The 18,330-nt window shown below is 39.7% G+C and overlaps 1 protein-coding gene across 2 annotated transcripts in view; it reads left to right on the top strand.

Annotated features, from left to right (window-relative positions):
- Positions 1-7,317: 7,317 nt before the first annotated feature.
- frmpd4 (FERM and PDZ domain containing 4) overlaps positions 7,318-18,330 on the top strand; it is a 66,070-nt gene continuing 55,057 nt past the window's right edge. The window contains exon 1 of one of the 2 annotated variants that reach the window (XM_036139231.1): positions 7,318-7,426. In XM_036139231.1, coding sequence (XP_035995124.1) covers positions 7,353-7,426 — 74 coding nt within the window. In that variant the 5' untranslated portion in view covers positions 7,318-7,352. Of the gene's footprint in view, positions 7,427-12,345; positions 12,535-18,330 lie in introns of those variants that run through there. The other variant, XM_012873257.3, reaches the window with a different exon arrangement.

The following is an 18,330-nucleotide window of genomic DNA, read 5'->3' as shown; positions in this document are numbered from 1 at the left end:
GGAGTCTTAATACAAATAAAGATAAACCATTGACTAAGAAGGCGAGTCCAAATTTTTGACTGGTGGTGTAAATATTTTCGATTATTGAAATAAAATTGTACCAGACGAAGGAAAGTTGTAAGGGGAAAACAGAATATTCATATAATGTTTGCATTTATTAGGGGGAAAAGCTATCCAAACAAATCTGAAAACTATCTTAATTAACTCTAATTAATTTCTAATTCATCAACAACTCATCCAGGAGGCCGTAAAAATAATCCAGAACAACATTATGAGCGCTGCAGGCCTCACCTCAGTTCAGGTCAGAGTTAAGGAAAAGACTGGGCAAAACTGCAACACATGGGATAGTGCCAAGGAGAAATCCACTGCTGACCAAAAACAACTCAAGGGACCGTCTCATTCAATTCAATTCAACCCAAAAATATGTATTAATCGCAAACGTAAATGAAATGTTGTTTTTAACTCATGCTAAATATGATGTTCTTGATCCCCAGGATGTTTGGGAATTTGTAATTTTTGTAAGATGTCTGACATCTGCCTTCATCCCTGGCACATCATTTGGGAAATTCGACGTTATACTGACTTTCAAACGTGATGGTGGTGATGTGATGGCCTTCTTTGCATCAGGACCTTTGACTGATGAAACGACAACAACAAATAACTGAAAGGAGAATATCCAGTGATCAGTGTGTGTTACCTTAAGCTCAGGGGCACCTGGGTTATGCAGCAGAACAAGAGTCTAACACGCGCAAGGGTTGGGAATGACCTAGTTGAAATCTGGACCTAAATCCAGTTGGGATGCAGTGCTATTTGCTTAAACAGGCAGTTCATGCTTGAAAACTCACCTAGTGGCTGTGCTATAACAATTCGGTAAAGAAGAACGAGCCAAAATCCCCCCTCAGTGATGGAAAAGAAGCAGTGCCAGTGATCACAAGTGTTTGATCACCTCACTCCATGAGGTTTAGGGGCCAACTGCTATTTCACATCGAGCTAAGGTGGTTCAGATGAAGTTTGATTTAACCTTCTCGGGGTTATCATTCACTGATGATCACTAAAGTGATGTTGTTGAAACATTCAAGTGTGACAAAAAGAAGCATAAGAGATCAGTGAAGGGGAAAACGTTTTTCACCGCTGATTACATCCACGCCGTGCGTTCGTATGAATCCTATCAAGCATGAATGTTCTAGTTTCATTCTTACATTTAGAGTCACACCGATAGAAATGCTGGGGCACACCTCTACTGAATCCACTCGGTCGCCCTGCATTATTCCTTGACTGTAAGGCGGCTGAGATACATGGCATGCCATGCCCTCTGACGGGCCCTTCCTGTGGGAGCCCTGGGGAAGAGACCAGTGTGATAACGCGACATGTGAACCAGCACTGTACGGCCTTGATAAGGATTTATCAGATGCAGAGAGTCCACTAAACAGACAGGGGAAGTGGTGATAAGTGGGCGGCTTTACGTTTGATCTGCTTATTTGGTGCTGATGGAGTTTGGGTAAAGACTCCCGGAAGATTCTCATCAGACATCCCGTTATATAATTTCTCAAAGGGATTGGTGCAGCAAGACAAATGTTAGCTGAAGAAGAAAACCCCGTGCTTGTTGACTTGCAGCATACCTTGCAATGTGCATTTTGGATTGTTTCAGGCATATTGTTACATGCAAAAAACAGAGGGCTGCTTTAATAAAATGGTCCTAAATTTAAAGAGAAATGACCCCCGTGGTAAGGGAGATTACTTGGAGGAAAATGTGTAATTCAATTCTATCCTCTATAGCCCTCGCTGCTGTGTCTCAAACACATTTCTGCTGCAGTATACAGCTGGATTTTGGTGTTGGACTTTGACTCGGCCACTCTAAAGCATGAATGTCCAAGTATTTATCTCCACCCAGTTTACCCATCAACTCTGACCAGTTTCCTTCTTCCTGATACACACAGCATGATGCTGCCACCGCCACCGTGTTTCACTGTGGGAATGATCCGTTCAAAATGATGTGCAATGTTACTTTTTTGTGTCTAGCATTAAGTTTTACATGTGGATCAAAACATTTTTTTTCCCGCCTCCTCTGAGCTCCTTTTTCCACGTATTTTAACACATCCCCTACATGATGTCAAACAAGCCTTAGACTGATGTTTTCTGAAAGAAAACAAACAAACAACCTCTGAGGTCTTCACAGCAGTGGTTCCTGACCCTGGTCCTCCATTGCTCCTGTCCTGCATGCTTTAGACGTGTCTCTGTTCCAACTCAGCTCATTCAAATGATTGCATGACTTCCTCTGCATGCCTTCAAGTGCTGCAGAAGTCATCCTTTAATTTAAGTCTGGCGTGTGGCAGCAAGCAGATGCCCAAAACGTGCAGGAGGGGTACTTGGGGACCAAGGTTGGGAACCACTACTTCACAGATTTGCTGTATTTATCCTGAGAACAGATTACACGCAGTTGAGCTTGATTAATTTACATTCATTTAAAAAAAGACCCGCCACTCTTTTCAGATTTGTTCTGGGTAAAGAATACAGATAATAATATATGATTTTCCATTAACTCAACAATTTATGCCATGCTTTGTGTTGGTCCATCAAAAATAAACGTCCGATGCCATGCATTTTTGGTGACAGTGTAATGATATGTTCAAAATTATAAAGGTTTTAATTTTGCAGGGGTCTACATGCGAGAGGCAACTTCCACTTCTGATGTATTAGCACAGGGCTTCAGTTTTTTTTTTATCCCATCTTTGCACAACAAGGCTCATTTGTGCCATTAAGATTTTTTGTTTTATTTTAGAACCGAACTCTGCAAGGGGCTCGTTGCATACAGCAAACATCAAGTCCAGCATTTATTGAGTAATTCAGAAACACAAAAAGGGAAATATTTCGTCATGAAGTTGCATGAGTCATCACAGCTGGAGACAAGAAAGGAGATCACTGGAGATCTGCGAGGGCTGGAAAACAAAAGACCGCTAGATGGCAGCAGAAGAAACCGTTCCTACTGCTTGACTGATTATGGACATGGCGTGTGGTCGTTCATTTGAGGCGGGGGAGGGGGGGGGGGGGGACTTGCTGCCTTTCTGCAGCGGTGATCGGTCATTGGGCGAGAGGTGGGGAACACCCTGGACAGATGATCACAGGCCCATCACAGAGAACGAATCCATCACCTTAAAAATTCCTTCTTCGCTGGGCTTGTGTTGGCTTGTTTTCAGTATACTCTCGCTTACTGAGAGCACAGTGTGTATTCTGACCTGCAGTTGTTTTTTTTTCTTCTTCCTGGCAACAATTATATTAGTAAGTTTTTAATATTTTTCATGTCACAAACCTCAAACTTGAATGTAATTTATTAGGATTTTATTAATTGAAATAGAAACAAAATCATACAAGTTCTGTTACAAATGTTGTCTGAAATGTGTGGTGTTTCAGACTACGCAGCAGACAGGTTGGGAATAACATTGTTTGAGCCCGACCAGCGTTATACTGGTCAAAGAGCATCAACCATTTTTCACCCTCTGTAAAAGAAGCTCATAGAAGGTCATGTTTTTTTTTTTTTCCTAAATCCCTCGAGAGGAGGCTTTAATTTGTCTAAAACACGTTGCTGAAATAGTTTTTTTTTTTTTCCACAAAAAGCATCAGTTTTGCAGCACGTTAAACTCAGATATGTTCTTGCTTCATCCTTCATGTCTGGTATCCTTGGAAATTAGAGAGTCATCCCTTTCCACCAACCTATTAGACTTCTTTTCCAAGGTTGTCACATGACACAATGTCGGTGCGTGGTTATAGAAGTGGTAGTCACTTTAATAACCTCCATTATTTATGCACAGTTGAAAAACTGCTCCGGCCATAGTTATTTGACCACATTCCCTTTTATAAAGTGAAAAACACAATTGGCACAGTTTTGGCACATTTGGTTAAATTGTGCCAAAACGACTGCTCCGCCTGGAACACTGGCCCACTAAAATCTTTGTGGAACAAATATGCTTGAACTGATTTCGTCGAAATTAGCTGGAGTAATAGTAAAGATGATATATATATATATATATATATATATATACAATCTGAGGTGTCTCCTGGGTTTTCAAAAGGACTTTTTTTTGTATAATTACAAATAAATCAGTCATAAGTCCTATTTGCATAAGCAGATAAGCATTACCTTGGGACCCCATGTAAAAAACAAATTGCCTCCCTACGTCTGCTTCTTATTTTGCGTGTTTGCATGGGCAAATGCAAATGCAAAAGCCTGAGATTTTGCTGAAGTTAACGGACATCTCCCATATTTGATGTTTTATCTTGCTGCATATTGCATATACTTTAACTTGTGGTTGGTGACATGCTTTATCAGTCGACTCGAGGAATGATGCGAATCAGTGTGTGAGTTGCAGGCTGCGGGCGCAGCTCGATGCTGTGTTACTGCCAGCGCTAGCCAGCTGTATAACAGAAGGCTACAAATAGAAGACAAATTATTCATACCACATTGTGCAATGCATGATGTGATCCACCATTTTGCATCAGCTCCTTCTCTTCAGCCTTTTCTTCTTGATGCCACACGTTACGAGCCGATAGGGTTTTGCTGGTCTAGAACCCAAAAGGTTTTCTGGCCTAAATTCTTCGGCAAAAGCAAATAAAAATGCTGCCCAGGAAACAAAAACCACCTTGTCATGTATCGGATCCTGCCCATTTCTGTCCAGATCACAGAGATGCCTATTTGCATTATATTAATATGATAACAGGACCTCAGAGTTCAGCAAAATATAGTTGGCAATTTGTGGGGGAATTTTTACTTTACAAATTACTGATATGGCCGACTTGCACAGGATTAATAATGCAGACCATCTTTCGCAATTATTACAAATTGCATGTGGTCCCTCGGCAAAAATAATGTCGTCAGAATAGGACTATAGTAACGGTTGTGATATTGATTCCACTGGAAATATTATTGTTATTTTATGTCTTACCTTCACATTGGTACTAAAAGGTTGCATTTAGAGCCGATCATTCTGGAGCTACTCTTCATTTATTTTAGTTGTGTATTTTCAGGCAGAAGTTGCTTCTGAAACCCTCTTAAAGGAGCAATAAGTGAAATTTCATTATTTTAGATAGAAAGAACTACAAAAATAGTGATGTGAAGAACTAAAGGTAATATATCAGATGGACTATGGTATGACATCACACCACATTCTCCAACATGGCGAAGAGCACCACCAGCAGATCAAAATGTTCTCTTGCTAACATCATTATAAAGTTAGGAGTTACATAGTAGTAGACATGTCCCTCTGAAGGGAAGGGAAACATCTAAACCAAGGGAAAAATCCAGATCAAAATCAAATCGAGAGTATGTTTTAAAACTTGACAGTTTGTGTCCACAGAAGCTCCCCATCCAATCAGACTGCAGCATAATATATATAAAGAATGACACTTCAGACGGTAGATGTGCAAAGCTAGTCAGGATGTATCCTCATTAATCTTCTGCTGTAAGTGTGGCAAAAGTATTAACTCAGTGGGGATGAAAGCAAATGCAAGCTGAACCTTTCAAATGTTGTAGTTTAAATTTGTCCTAAATAACAAAACTCAGGACATTTCAACAAAATGTGTGTAAATGTGATGTAACACACAATCTTAGTTCAGTTTGGGTAAGTTGAGCAGTTTATTCTGAAGTGGGGAGATCAACATACCAAGCACAACTTCATCAAAAGGAGAACCAATGTAGACCGAGTACATTTTTTTTAAGAAATGGCAATGTTGAACATTGGATGACCACCCAATAAAAAACTTGCTTTATGCAGTGCCTCCCTTCTGTCACTTGTCTGCACTGGTGCACCAAAAAGCAAAGCTCACCGCTCGCAGCACTTATGATCCATCAGTAAAGTACACTGAAGAGAAAGAGAATGTGTCCTATAGGGCCACGGAAATTGTTAAACAGCACCTCTTGTGCGGCTTTTTGTGTGTATGTTAGTTAAACAACAGAGTTCTGTCTCCAATTACAGCAGCTTGTGAAGATATCTTGAATGTTTTCAAACTGGACATTTATTTGCAGTATCATTTGTCACTGTAAATGTTACCCCGGTGACTTATACTTCTCATGAAACTCAAACAAGTGTAACTCTCCCGTGCTTAAGGGTGGAAGTTGTATTGCATTGTTGGGACAATAAACATGCTTCTTTTTCAGTTTCTTTCTCTGTCTGCAGTCAATTGCTTTACTCTCTCCTCTCAGTCTCCCCATCTGTTTTAAACTCTTCTCAAAACAGAAGTTTTTGAAAACATCTCTTAGAGGTTTAAAAAAAAAAAAAATATATATATATATATATATATATATATATATATATATATATATATATATATATATATATATATATATATGTGTGTGTGTGTGTGTGTGTGTGTGTGTGTGTGTGTGTGTGTGTGTGTGTGTGTATGTATATGTATGTATGTATGAAATCAACAAAAATGCTCAAATCAAATCTGTCAAAATAATTTAGCTGCTTAGGATTTTCTTTGCAGTCTTTCACAAGATTCAACCTCAGTAATGAGTTGAGTAAAATGCGGTCTGATTCCAAATGTTCATTTGCCTTATTCTATTGAGAAGTGGAAGAAAATAAAATGTGTCACATGTCTTTTGTTTTAAATAACTACTAACTAGGGGTCAGTTTCCTGGTGTTCACTGGTGGTTCAATAGCTGCTTTATTAATTTTTATCTAGTTTAAAAATATATCTTTCTGTAATGCTTTAATGAGGGGAAGGGGCATATCTAAATTTTCCAGATTATGGGGGCCAGAACTACCACCCACACACACACACACACACACACACCACCACCACCACCACCACCACCGCCTTTCCACCTACGCTGTTGTTCATGTTTTTTTCTTAAACATGGAGCCGTCAGCGTTCTGAAAACTGAGAAGTAAACACAAAGCACACTCTTAGGAGAGTGCATTTATATCAGATTGGTGGGATGGTTTTTTTATTACTCTGATTACCGCCTCTTACATTTGATAGCACATCTCCTCTACAGTGAAGGATGAAAATGGGAGTAATGGTGAGTAGAAAATGCAATCTGGATGTCAGACGGGCACTTGATTAACCACTTGCAGATGCGGCCTCTGAATCAGGGCTTCAGCTATGGCCGGCTCACTTTTCCCTCTTAGCCTGATCTGTCAAACATTACTGGTCACGAGGTATTGATTTTTCGTCCTTCTCAATATCTACTTGGCTTTAATACAATTTACACCAGACTATCAGCGTCTCAAGAAGCCCCCCCGCCACCCCACCCCCTCCCTCCTTATGGTGCTGCCAGGATGTTCTAAGCCACAAAGAGGGGCACAGCCACAGCTCATCCTTCCTTCGGCTCATAGCTGCCTGAGAGAGAAGACATGGAGCTTGAAAACAAAATTAAAAATGAAATTTGTGTTGCCAGGTGTTTGGACAAGGGCCAAGGGGAGCAGAGGTGAGCCAACAGCTGTTTCAATTCTGTTTTATTAGGAAGACACGAGTAGAGCAAAGCATACGTAAAAGGAAGCCGTTTGAATTGCTTTGTGATTTTTTTTTTTAAACTTTGCCAAGGTGTATTTAAATGCAATTAAAAAGCCTTTTTTGTTGCTGAGAGCTAATTTAGACTAAATGTGTTCTCCCATGAATTTTCTGCACAACAAAATAGATATAAACGAAAAAAGATATATATGGAAAGAACACATTTGATAACTATTGATTAATTCACATGAGTATTAAAGATAATATCTCATATATCTAATCTTTTCAATATAACATTTTCTTAGGCTTTTTAAAGAGGCTAGATCAAACTTCGTATATTTTTTTACAGCTTAATTTCTCTCCTTGTTTTATCTTAGTTATACTGTTTAGTGGGAATGAATACCTATTTTAAATGTTCTATTTGTTCCATTGATAGTTTATTTTGGCGGGTCCAGGGTAACTAGTCTCTGTTGGCACATAAGCCGTAAGTCTTGCAGCTTTTACCCAACTGCGTCATCAGCCCTTTGGAAACTTTTATGGCAAACTCTTTTGTTTTTTTGTCAAACAAATCAGTGGATTGGATATTATACAAATATACCCACAATATTACTGTTTAGCATATTTGATGATTTGGTCAATTTGATGCTCACACCCAAACTAAATACAATTATCTGTCATCTCTCTGGGTTTTTGTTATGCATGCACGGACTCTACTTTAACTGATGAGCATTGCTGTTTGTTTTTTGACTGATTGTCTCCTTTCTTTCTGGCAACGTGTTTAAATGTGAAATAGGAACGTGGTGCTGCAAATACAAAACAAAAGACACTTTTTTCAAAAGCTCGAGACAAGGTAAAATAAAACGTCAAGATAGTAAATGAAAAAGGGCTCGGTAAATGATACTGAAAAAAATAAAGAGAAATCCAAACGAGTGTGCACGGATTATTTAAAGTGATACTTCCATCTGCAACAATGGATGCCTGAAACCTGTGATGATTTTCCATTCTGCCATTATCCCATAAAAAAAGCAATTATCTTCCGTATTGTCAGGCTAATAATCGGCATAATCCAGAGCATTAGAAACTAGAGGGTCTGAGAGAGGCTTGGGGCTCAGCCTGCAGCAGTAGACTGTTTCTGATGCAAGTGACAGCGTCAACTTGGTGACCTATAGCAGCTTTCCACGGGCGCATCGATTTTTCTCCTACATTACAGATAATTGCTGGATGCTGTGAATCCTATCCTCCCAGGGTAGCAGGGAGGAGCTTCTTTAGTATGTTGACACAGGACTGGCTGTCTGATTTGCGGAATGCGATATCCTGGGATCTCGTTGACTGCCATTGACTTCTGCATACTTCCTGCCTTTTCTGTAGGTATGCTTAACAGATTGTTTTTTTATGCCTGGGTTGTCAGTGGTCCGGATGGCTGATATTTAATTGGCCGCTTGAGAATTCACTTCTGGATCCCCTTGTTTAGCTTTTCAGCTTGCTTAATTAATCATGAATAATAATCTACCAGGCAATCTTCTGATGGCAAGAATGATAATTGACATGATTGGTGTTTTAGGCAAATAAAGCAAACTACAGCACTGGAAGAAAGGAGGTTGACAGCTTTTGTATCGTACATCTGCAGGCTTCAGTATGGGCCAAGCCTCTGCTCTTATTAGATTAATATGCTTTTTCCTGTTCTGCATGGAGCAACTCTCATCATTTTATGCAAATGACTGGATCTAGTGTTTGTTCTGCTTCATAAAGTAATGAAAAAAAGTCACTTCCAGTGCTGTAATGGATTAAAAATCAGCTCATTTTGGCTGTTTTAGCCACAACTTTAAAATGCTTCAACATTTGGTTTTATCCAAAACAAAAAAAAGGACTAAAATAACATAATAACTGGTCTATAGTTCTTGCATTTGAAAATGTTTCGATCTTCATCTGAAGGGCTTTCTCAATTCAAAACAGGAGATGAGCTTTTAGAGTGTCAGGGAGTGCCGTTTTACAGATCCAACTTCACACGCATATTGGACTCCCCTAACAATAGGGCGCCATTAGTGGCGTTTTCAAATAGAGAGATGTTTGGTCACATGCAAGAAGGTGTGAATTGGTTTGAAACTGACTGGGCATCAGGCCTAATCCTGGACTGGATGTTATTGAAAGCTGGAATCTGAGGCCTCCTCCTCTGACGAGAGATGTTTTCTTTTCTTGTTTCACATAAATGGCCTCCTTCACCCCTCTCTCCAACCATCTATCTTCTCTGTCCAAAATATTAACATTTTGGCCCTCAAAAGAGTCTCCCTTATCGTTGAAGGGTAGTTATAAATCTAAGTCTGGGAGGAGCTGGCTCTCTTGAGCCAAGCATCTCAGGAGACGTTCAGTTTCTCCAATGCAGAGGTCTGGACATACCTTGCTGCACTGCACTGCATACACCATGTCGTTTAGAAAGAACCACACCTCTTTTTGAGAGTCTGGCTCGGCCTGAAACAGATTCTAAGTTTCTCAGCAACGTGAAGGATGACAATGTTTTTTGTTGTTCATTTTTTAACCAGTTCTGTTCAGGAGTGTGCTTTCTTGTTTTTTCTAGTGGCCTTCAGAGAATCAAGTAGGTATAGCCAACAGGTTCGGATAGTTTTTTTTGCGTGGCTCTGTTCTTTTTCCTTCCCTTCTGTCTAACAGCCAGTTTGTGTTCCAGTAGGTGCTGAGAGTCAAACCGAAGGTCCTGACCTGTGCGGTTTGTTTCCTGTAAACCTAAATGTTTGATTCAACAAAAACTTACTTCAACAAAGGCAGCTTGTTGTTAATGGTGTCATCTCTGGTGTATACAAAATCAACATGTCTGGTGAATGCTTCTATTTTTTATTTGCTTAAATTGTGACGCAGGTGTCGTCCACATGCCTAAACCAGTGGTTTGGTGCCGTTCCCTCAGAGGAGTCCAGAGCTCTCTTTTTCCACTTCCTCCATGTAGAGATGGTCACATTGAGTGACACTGAGTACTGGTACTGCCATGCTTCAGTCGGGAAAAACTGTCATTATACCTGGAATAAACTGTGTACAGGCAGAGATCAAGCAGGGCAGGTCTGATCCAGGTGGAAATTGGTTGAGTATACAGGTATTTACTGTTATGATTATTACTTTCTAAAAACAAAAACAAAAAGACAGACAGACAGACAGATAGATAGATAGATAGATAGATAGATAGATAGATAGATAGATAGATAGATAGATAGATAGATAGATAGATAGATAGATAGATAGATAGATAGATAGATAGATAGATAGATAGATAGATAGATAGATAGATAGATAGATAGATAGATAGATAGATAGATAACAAATGTGTATCATTTTCCCTCTACTTCATAATTATGCTCTACTTTTTGTTGGGCCATCATATACAATCCCAATGACATTATTTGAAGTCTTTGATTATAATGCGATAAAGTGTAATAATAATAATAATAATAATAATAATAATAAATAATTCACAATAAGTCAGAGGAAATTTTTAAGAAGCATGGTATCTAACACTTTAAAAAAAGCTACCCACCCACACGCAGTGAACAACCCGCTTAAATCAACCGAGTACAGAAACGCTTCTTACATCAAGCCTGCTGTAACCCAGAGACAGCATGCCTAACGTGATTCTTAACAGCAAACACAGTGCATTGTTATTGCTTTTTTGCTCATCCTCTGTCCCCGCTTGTGTTGCGACCTGTGTGACACAGAAAAACAGGCCACCGATGCAGTGCGCTCTGGCCCAGGGGCGAGTGCCGGGCCGAATTATTGGACGGATTCATGTGCAGTATTTCTCTCCCAGAAAGGTCTGCTATAACCTCACACCGCACTTCATCGGGGCCATATGGCCGTGCTTAGCTACTGGACGTACAAACAGAGACGGTGCATGGGGTTGGCACGGTGCTCACCCCAGAGCTGTGGTGCCAAATGTCTGCCGGTTGTTTGCTGCATTGCTCTTATTTTGCGAACTAAACTTTTACTCGTCGTTCGTTGCCTTGTGTACTTGGCATAGGATGTGTTATGCAAGCGGCTCTATTTGCTTGCAGATGCAGACACGTGCCTCACTTCATAACTAATGGAAGACTGTGAATGCCATTCATGCATGAGGGAATCAGCATGGTATAATCCAGTGTCAGCAAGCATGATGTTAAAATAGAATAGCTGTGGGACAGTGGGATCCGTGAAAAGAGATGTGAAAATGTTTGAAAAAAAAAGAAGATTTTACAAGATTTAGGCACATTATAAAATGCTAAATTTAATCTTTGCTATATTAACTGATAAAGCAATGACTTTATCTGATAAGATTCTAGAAATAAGCTACCTGATGGCTACTATGTAACGTGGACCTAATTCTGTGGTTTATATAGGATTTAGTTCTGGCTCAGTTCGGGGTGACAGTTGGCAGGCGGACAGTGATAGAGTCTGGATTATGGCTGAAGCTTAATTTCTAAGCTCTCATGGATGATAAAACACATGCCGTTTTCAAAATGCTTTGTACTTTGGAGAAGGAAATATTTTTTATATATATTTTTTTTTGTGTGTGAAGCAACATTTACTGTACTTAGTTCTGGCTACACTCAAATGCATCTCAAACACTCTCCTGAAAAGTGTTATTGTAAAAAAAAAAATGCATAAGCATCTAAATAAATAAAGAGCTGCATTTCTGTGAGAGCTTTGCTTATTGAGGTACAGCCTTAACCCAGCACAGCCACCCATTGAAGTCCAGCTGTTCCACATTGATCTCTCTGTGTGTTTTCTGATGCACTGGCCCGGAATGTGATGTTATTTCATTACCAAGGCAGGAGCGACAAGCGCGGTCCCCTCCCTCGGGGCATCGGCCACTCACTTGGACGGGGCCCGCTGCATGTAATAATAACTAGCCGAGTCAGACGCGGCTCAGTTGGCTATTGAGTCAAAATCCAGCCATGAGAAACTTTGTAGTTGGAAGAAAGAACACAAGCGCTCATCATTAAGACGGACAGGACAGGGGAAACTGAAACAAGCCCTCCATCAGACTTGATTAGACTTGTCACCAACTATGGACCCAGATGACAACGATCTTGGCATTTTTACTGTCATTCTGTAAGTACAGAGTTCTATGTCGACTTTTGAGCTCACTAAAAAGAATTATGTGTGGCTGTTACATCTCCTGATATGAAAGTACCAAGGCTAGTTTTTGCATGAAATTCAGGGGCTAATTTATGCATTGGAAATTATTTTAGAATATTGCTCTTTAAGCTTTGCATTTTGTGCATACAAAGCTCTTTGACGATACAGATTTAGTAGACTTGACATATACGATGATGTGAAAACAATTAGGAGACCCCACTAAATGTTGAGTCTTTCATTAAGTTCACGTCTTGATATGTAATCTTTTTTTATCTCTGGAAAAGAAGGATATTAACGTCTGGGTAAACGATTAACTTTACCTTATATTGTTCTTTAAACAAAGTAAATTGACAAAAAATATCCCAAAGTAGCAAGCGTTTCTCCCTTAGTTGATACACCATCTATCAGCCTCTGACATCAGTCTGAGGAAAGTTTCTCATTTTCAGCTGTGAGATGTTTCTAGCATGTTAAAGCCCGACCTGAAGTCATCACGCAACATCTCAATTAGATCCAGATCTGGGCTTTGATCTGACTCAGGGTTTTCCATTTCCCAATTGTCAGCCTGTCCAAGGGGGCTTTAACACAGGAGGACAATTTGGATCATTGTCATGCTGCACAATCCTGTTGTGTTAACGCTGGTCTCACAGTTCCTCAAGCACCCGCTGAATTCATGCCTGGTTCTTTGAGATGGCCAGGTGTTGCTGTGGTGAAACATGCTATAACCATAACACTTTCAGTTCTGTGCTGCACAGTTGACATTGAGGGGTGTTTTTTTTTTTTTTTTTTTGCAATGCTTTATGTGGTTTATGCCAAACATGGTCTCTGTTCTGGTGTCCAAATAGTTATGTTTTAGACTCATTGCGTCTCTCTGAGAACAGTAATTCCAAAATCCTGATATTTGTCTGTGCTCTCTCTGGCAACCCGCCGTCTGGCCATCATGCCTTTCTTGGAGCACAGGTTTCCTCCTTGCACACTTCCAATGAAAGTTAAGCGTGTGCAGACTCTCTCTGATTGCACAGGCCTATACATTCATATCATAGCAAAAGCATCCTCAAGGTCCCTTGAGGACATTTTGGTGTTTTTGGCCGTCTTTGGGCAAGTTGCTTGGACAGCCAGACCTGGACCTTCTGGTAATTATTTAGAATATCCTTCACTTGTAGACTATTCTTTAGAAAGTAGAAAGACCAGTTTTAATCCCTTTCCAGATATAGCCTATATGCTGCTACAGTCTTTTTTTATGGGTTTTATGGGTCTTACCCTGGTGTTTACCTTCTCTCCAACAGTCAGAAGCAAAGCATGTCTGAGGGTTAAGAGAAAAAACCTTCTTCTAAATTAACAGAGTAACAATGCTAGGATCAGGTCCACCTGATGCAATATGCTCACGTGTAATTTTATCAGTTTTAAGTGGAAATGAATGTGGGAATAACCTAAATTATTCCTCAATTGATATGTATTTTTTTATTGTATTTTAAAGAATTAAAATACGAGGTGTTGTCCTCCGTTTTTCTGTATACTTTTAGAATTCTTGAATTTCACAGTATTGTAAAAATTGACGTGAAATGTATGTCTAAACATGATCATATTTGGGTATACATAATATATGATAAACAAACCTTTTATTTTAAAAAAATTGCCGAGGCTTTCATCTAATAATTTCATACTATCGTATTCTAACTTTGTTTTTCCTTTGCAGAAAGGTTGTTTTTGCTTGGTTGGTGAAACATACAATAAAAACAATTTAAGCAATCGGCATTCGTACAGGTGCTATGTGGTTATGCAGCATCTGGTCAAGCAGTGTTATTTGTTGATTTTTCTGTTATGAGGAATAAAGAATGCACTCAATGCAGACAGCTTTCAGATAAATTCTTTTCATGCAAGACTAAGTGCCCCTTCACTATGATATTATCAACCAGTGAAAATAACTATGACCATGCTTACTGATCCAAAAGACATACTTTTTAAGACATGTTCTGATTCTCTTTCAAGTGCCCAGCCTTCCAGACACTCTGACCGGATGTTTAATAGCAGAAATCTAGCAGTTCATCAATAAACGTTCAGAGAATGAACAGTGACATTGTTTCCCTCACTCATCGTCCAACTATGACGCAGGAGTCTCATTAGTATTGATTTGGAAATACACTGTCCACTCAATAGTTCTAATATTAGACTGTGACAATACTGTGTTTTGGAAATATAGACAAACATTCCTGTGGTCAACTTCTCTTGAGACAAAACCTAATGCCAACTTGGACCAACCCGACAGCAAGCATTTCATGCTAGATAAAACTAAACACCAGTTGTGATTGGTTCTGTTGTAGAGATCATGCTATTGCCTCAAAATTACTTTTGAAGCTATTACAATTGAAGACATTTTTCCCAAAAATAAAGAGAAAAACGACATGGAAATGTTCCGGAAGCTTCAGGTCACTTTGGTTAGCAGTAAAATGCTATGCTGTTAATTTTTAACGTGGTTAAAAATGGTTAAAAAAAGAACAGCATAGAATAACTCTTTACTGTCTCACTGTTGGAAAATTCAGTCAGGAATTAATATTTGATGCTGTTTTATCAAATCATGGGCAATGTTTTTTTTTTTCAGGATAAATAGATTAGGCATAACTGTAGACATTTAGATGGACAGCATTCATGATTCTGATGCACAGAGGTGCTAGCTGTTAGGAGTGGACAGCAATAATGTCTCCAGTTAGCTTATTGGCAATACTTTATTTGCAAAGTTCACATCTTCTCTCGATGCATGCATAGTTTCTCTCTCAGTATATATATTTTTTCAACAGTCTAAGGCAAACATCTGCTTCACCCTCAAGTTATTTGCATCCTTTAAACATATCTACCTGAACGATTGCCTGGAATTTAGCTCCAACCAGCTATCTATGAGCTCTGGCCATTTTCCCTGTTAAAACGGAAGAAGAGCATTCCCACAGCATAATGCTGCCACCACATTGCTGCTGCTTGGGGGATTTTGTGTTCAGGGTGACGTGCAGGGTTTATATTTCCACCGCACATAGTGCTGTGGTTCTCAATCGACCAGAAAACCTGCTGCCGTGTGCGCACCGTGTCCCCCACACACATTGTGACAAATTGCAAATGTGACCTATAATTGTTTTCTTGTGCGGTTGTTAGATTTTTGGCAGGGACAATTCCTCTTCAATTTTCAGATGATGAACTGAACAATGCCTGACATGTCTGGCGTGTGTTTTATTGCTCGTGGATCATCCTTACACACAGTTGCCACAGTGTCGACCATCGTGTCCTCATTACGAGGTTTTATTCGCTTCGGCCATAATGAGCTGCTGCCTGCCACTAATGCAGTGAACGATATCAGCAGGTGTGGTAAAACTCGAACTTCAAATCCATAATCTGTTCAAAGCGTAGCACAACTCAGCCAGGTAACACTTGACTTCTTATCCCAATTAGCCGCGCCAGGGCTTACATTAAAATTCTGCACTAAAGGCAGTTTAATTCACTGAGTGAATCAGCCATAGCGTTGGCATAATTAGTGTCACGCTGAGACATCGGGATAGGCGCGAGGCTGAGGTGGCTCAGGACCAGGTATAGGTTTGCAAATGCTCACAAATAAAGACCCCTTTGAAGATCAGGTTTGTGTTTGTTCTTGTTTTTTTACACAGCACTCTGCAAAAGTATTCACACAACCTAAAATGTGTGGACACTTTGATACATAACAACCGAAACTATCTGAAAATAGACGCATTCAATCCCCTTCACCAGGACTCCCTAAATGAAACCCTGTGTGGCCAATTGCCACCAGAAATCAATTAATTGGTATAATCTATGATTATAATAATCTATGATTGAATCCATGTTTTTTAGAGAATATTAGTGAACAAACAGCCTCGCGAACACAAAGAGAGACTGAAGATACATTAGCGATTAAGTTTAAAGAAGGGTAAGGGAATAAAACAATATTGGGAGCTTTAATTCATCCCCTGAAAGTCAGTATAGTCTTGCAAACCAACCAAAACATGGCTGTCCACCTATACCAACAGGCCGGACAAGGATATCTGTAAACAGAAGCAGCAAAGAACTCCAGATATTCACAGCTCTATTAGTGACACACTGCCCAAAATCACATTAGCCGTTTTTTAATTTTTTCCTTACACCCAAAAAGGCATCCACACCAGACATGGCGAGTCGTAGCTTAGTGGTGAGAGAACAGAGTGTTGGTGTCCTGGACAGGCTGCAAGGTTCTGGGTTTGAACCTCACAGACTGCCTAGCTCTCTGAGCAGGACCCTTAGCCCCAGAATGCTCCCCGGTGCTGCAGAGTGGCAGCCCACTGCTCCCTGAGGAATGGCTTAAATCATCTGGAATGTATGATGCAATGACAGAAAAAAAATATATTTATTATCTAGAACCCTTGACACTCCATCACCTCAGCAAAACATGTTTTCAAAACCAGCAAACTTAGCAGAAAAAAAGGAACCGGGTCAGTTTTGATGTGAAGATGGATGACACCAAATACAAGGCAAGAAAACCAATTTAGATTTAAAAAAATAAACGTACAGCCAGAACTAGAAAGCAACAGTGCTAAAATGGCCTATTAAAAATTCAAACCTTTGTTAGATTGTGGAAAGTTTGTAGGGAGTAAAGGTGGTCCTGTAAAGTATTTACTCAGTTTTTACTACAAATTTATATTTTATAATTTTCCTTTCACTTCACTATAACACACTAGTTTGCATCGGTCTGTTACATAAAATGTTCATAAAACAAACAAGTGTTTGGTGTACAGGGTGTCAATGCTTTTGCAAGGCACTATATTCAAGATATATATATATTTTTTTGTTTTTGTGATCATTTCCATTTAGTTCTCTGATGTTCTTTAGCAGCATGGATATATATATATTTTTATATCTCTAAATGCAAGCAATGTGATCCGAATGCAGCGCTTGCAAAATTGACACACTGCTGAGTTTAAATAGCCAAGTGTCCCAGAATATCTGGAATCAGCTATTTTAAAAGGAACTCATGAAAAAAAATGGGATCAGCAGGACAGCAGGGTTTTATCGGTCAGAGCTTCAGCCATAGTCGCCTTAGATCACGCCTCTGTCTGACCCTAATATCCTCTGCCACTCATGCTGGCCTCTGGGCCACAGTCCCAAACAGACAAACCTAAGCGTCCAGAATACGCTGAGCCTCTCAATCCTGTTGCCACCGGACACTGTGGTTTGCGCTGGAAGCCGATCACTGGATATGTCATTCCACTTTTCAGAGAATCCTCCGTGTCTTCTGTTCATTCCTAAAATGCCCTTCCCACTTTTATCCTCTGAGGCACATGGGTTTGGTTTCAGAATGGTATTAACATAATATCTTCAAAACGATCGCATCAGCTCACGTCGCGATTTTGCGCCACCGATCTGCATCTTTTTCCATGACTTAGAACCAACCTAAGCTTGACTCTGAGCGGACGTGACAACCTTCTTTATGCTGTGTATCACTCTCAGCAAAGGCACATTGACTCACTCCAGAGATTCTTACATGTTGTGGCATTTTAGCATTAAGTGGGTGCTAAGCAGCTCTGTAACCTTTTACTGTTTCTGCTCAGAATTCTGCTGTAGAGACATTTTTATATATTCTTTTATTCTCTGCGCCATCAGGTAACATTTTTACTGTTCTGTCTGTTCCTTATTGTGCTGCGCTTCAAACTGAGATTCAAACAGAATTTACAGACTACTTAACTGTCTTGACTTCACGGTCTCCCAATCAAAGTCCCTTTGTGGCAATTAGCTCAATTCAAA

This window comes from Fundulus heteroclitus, chromosome 7, assembly GCF_011125445.2.
Source record: "Fundulus heteroclitus isolate FHET01 chromosome 7, MU-UCD_Fhet_4.1, whole genome shotgun sequence".
Taxonomy (NCBI): Eukaryota; Metazoa; Chordata; class Actinopteri; order Cyprinodontiformes; family Fundulidae; genus Fundulus; species Fundulus heteroclitus.
This window is presented reverse-complemented; position numbering and strand designations above follow the sequence as displayed.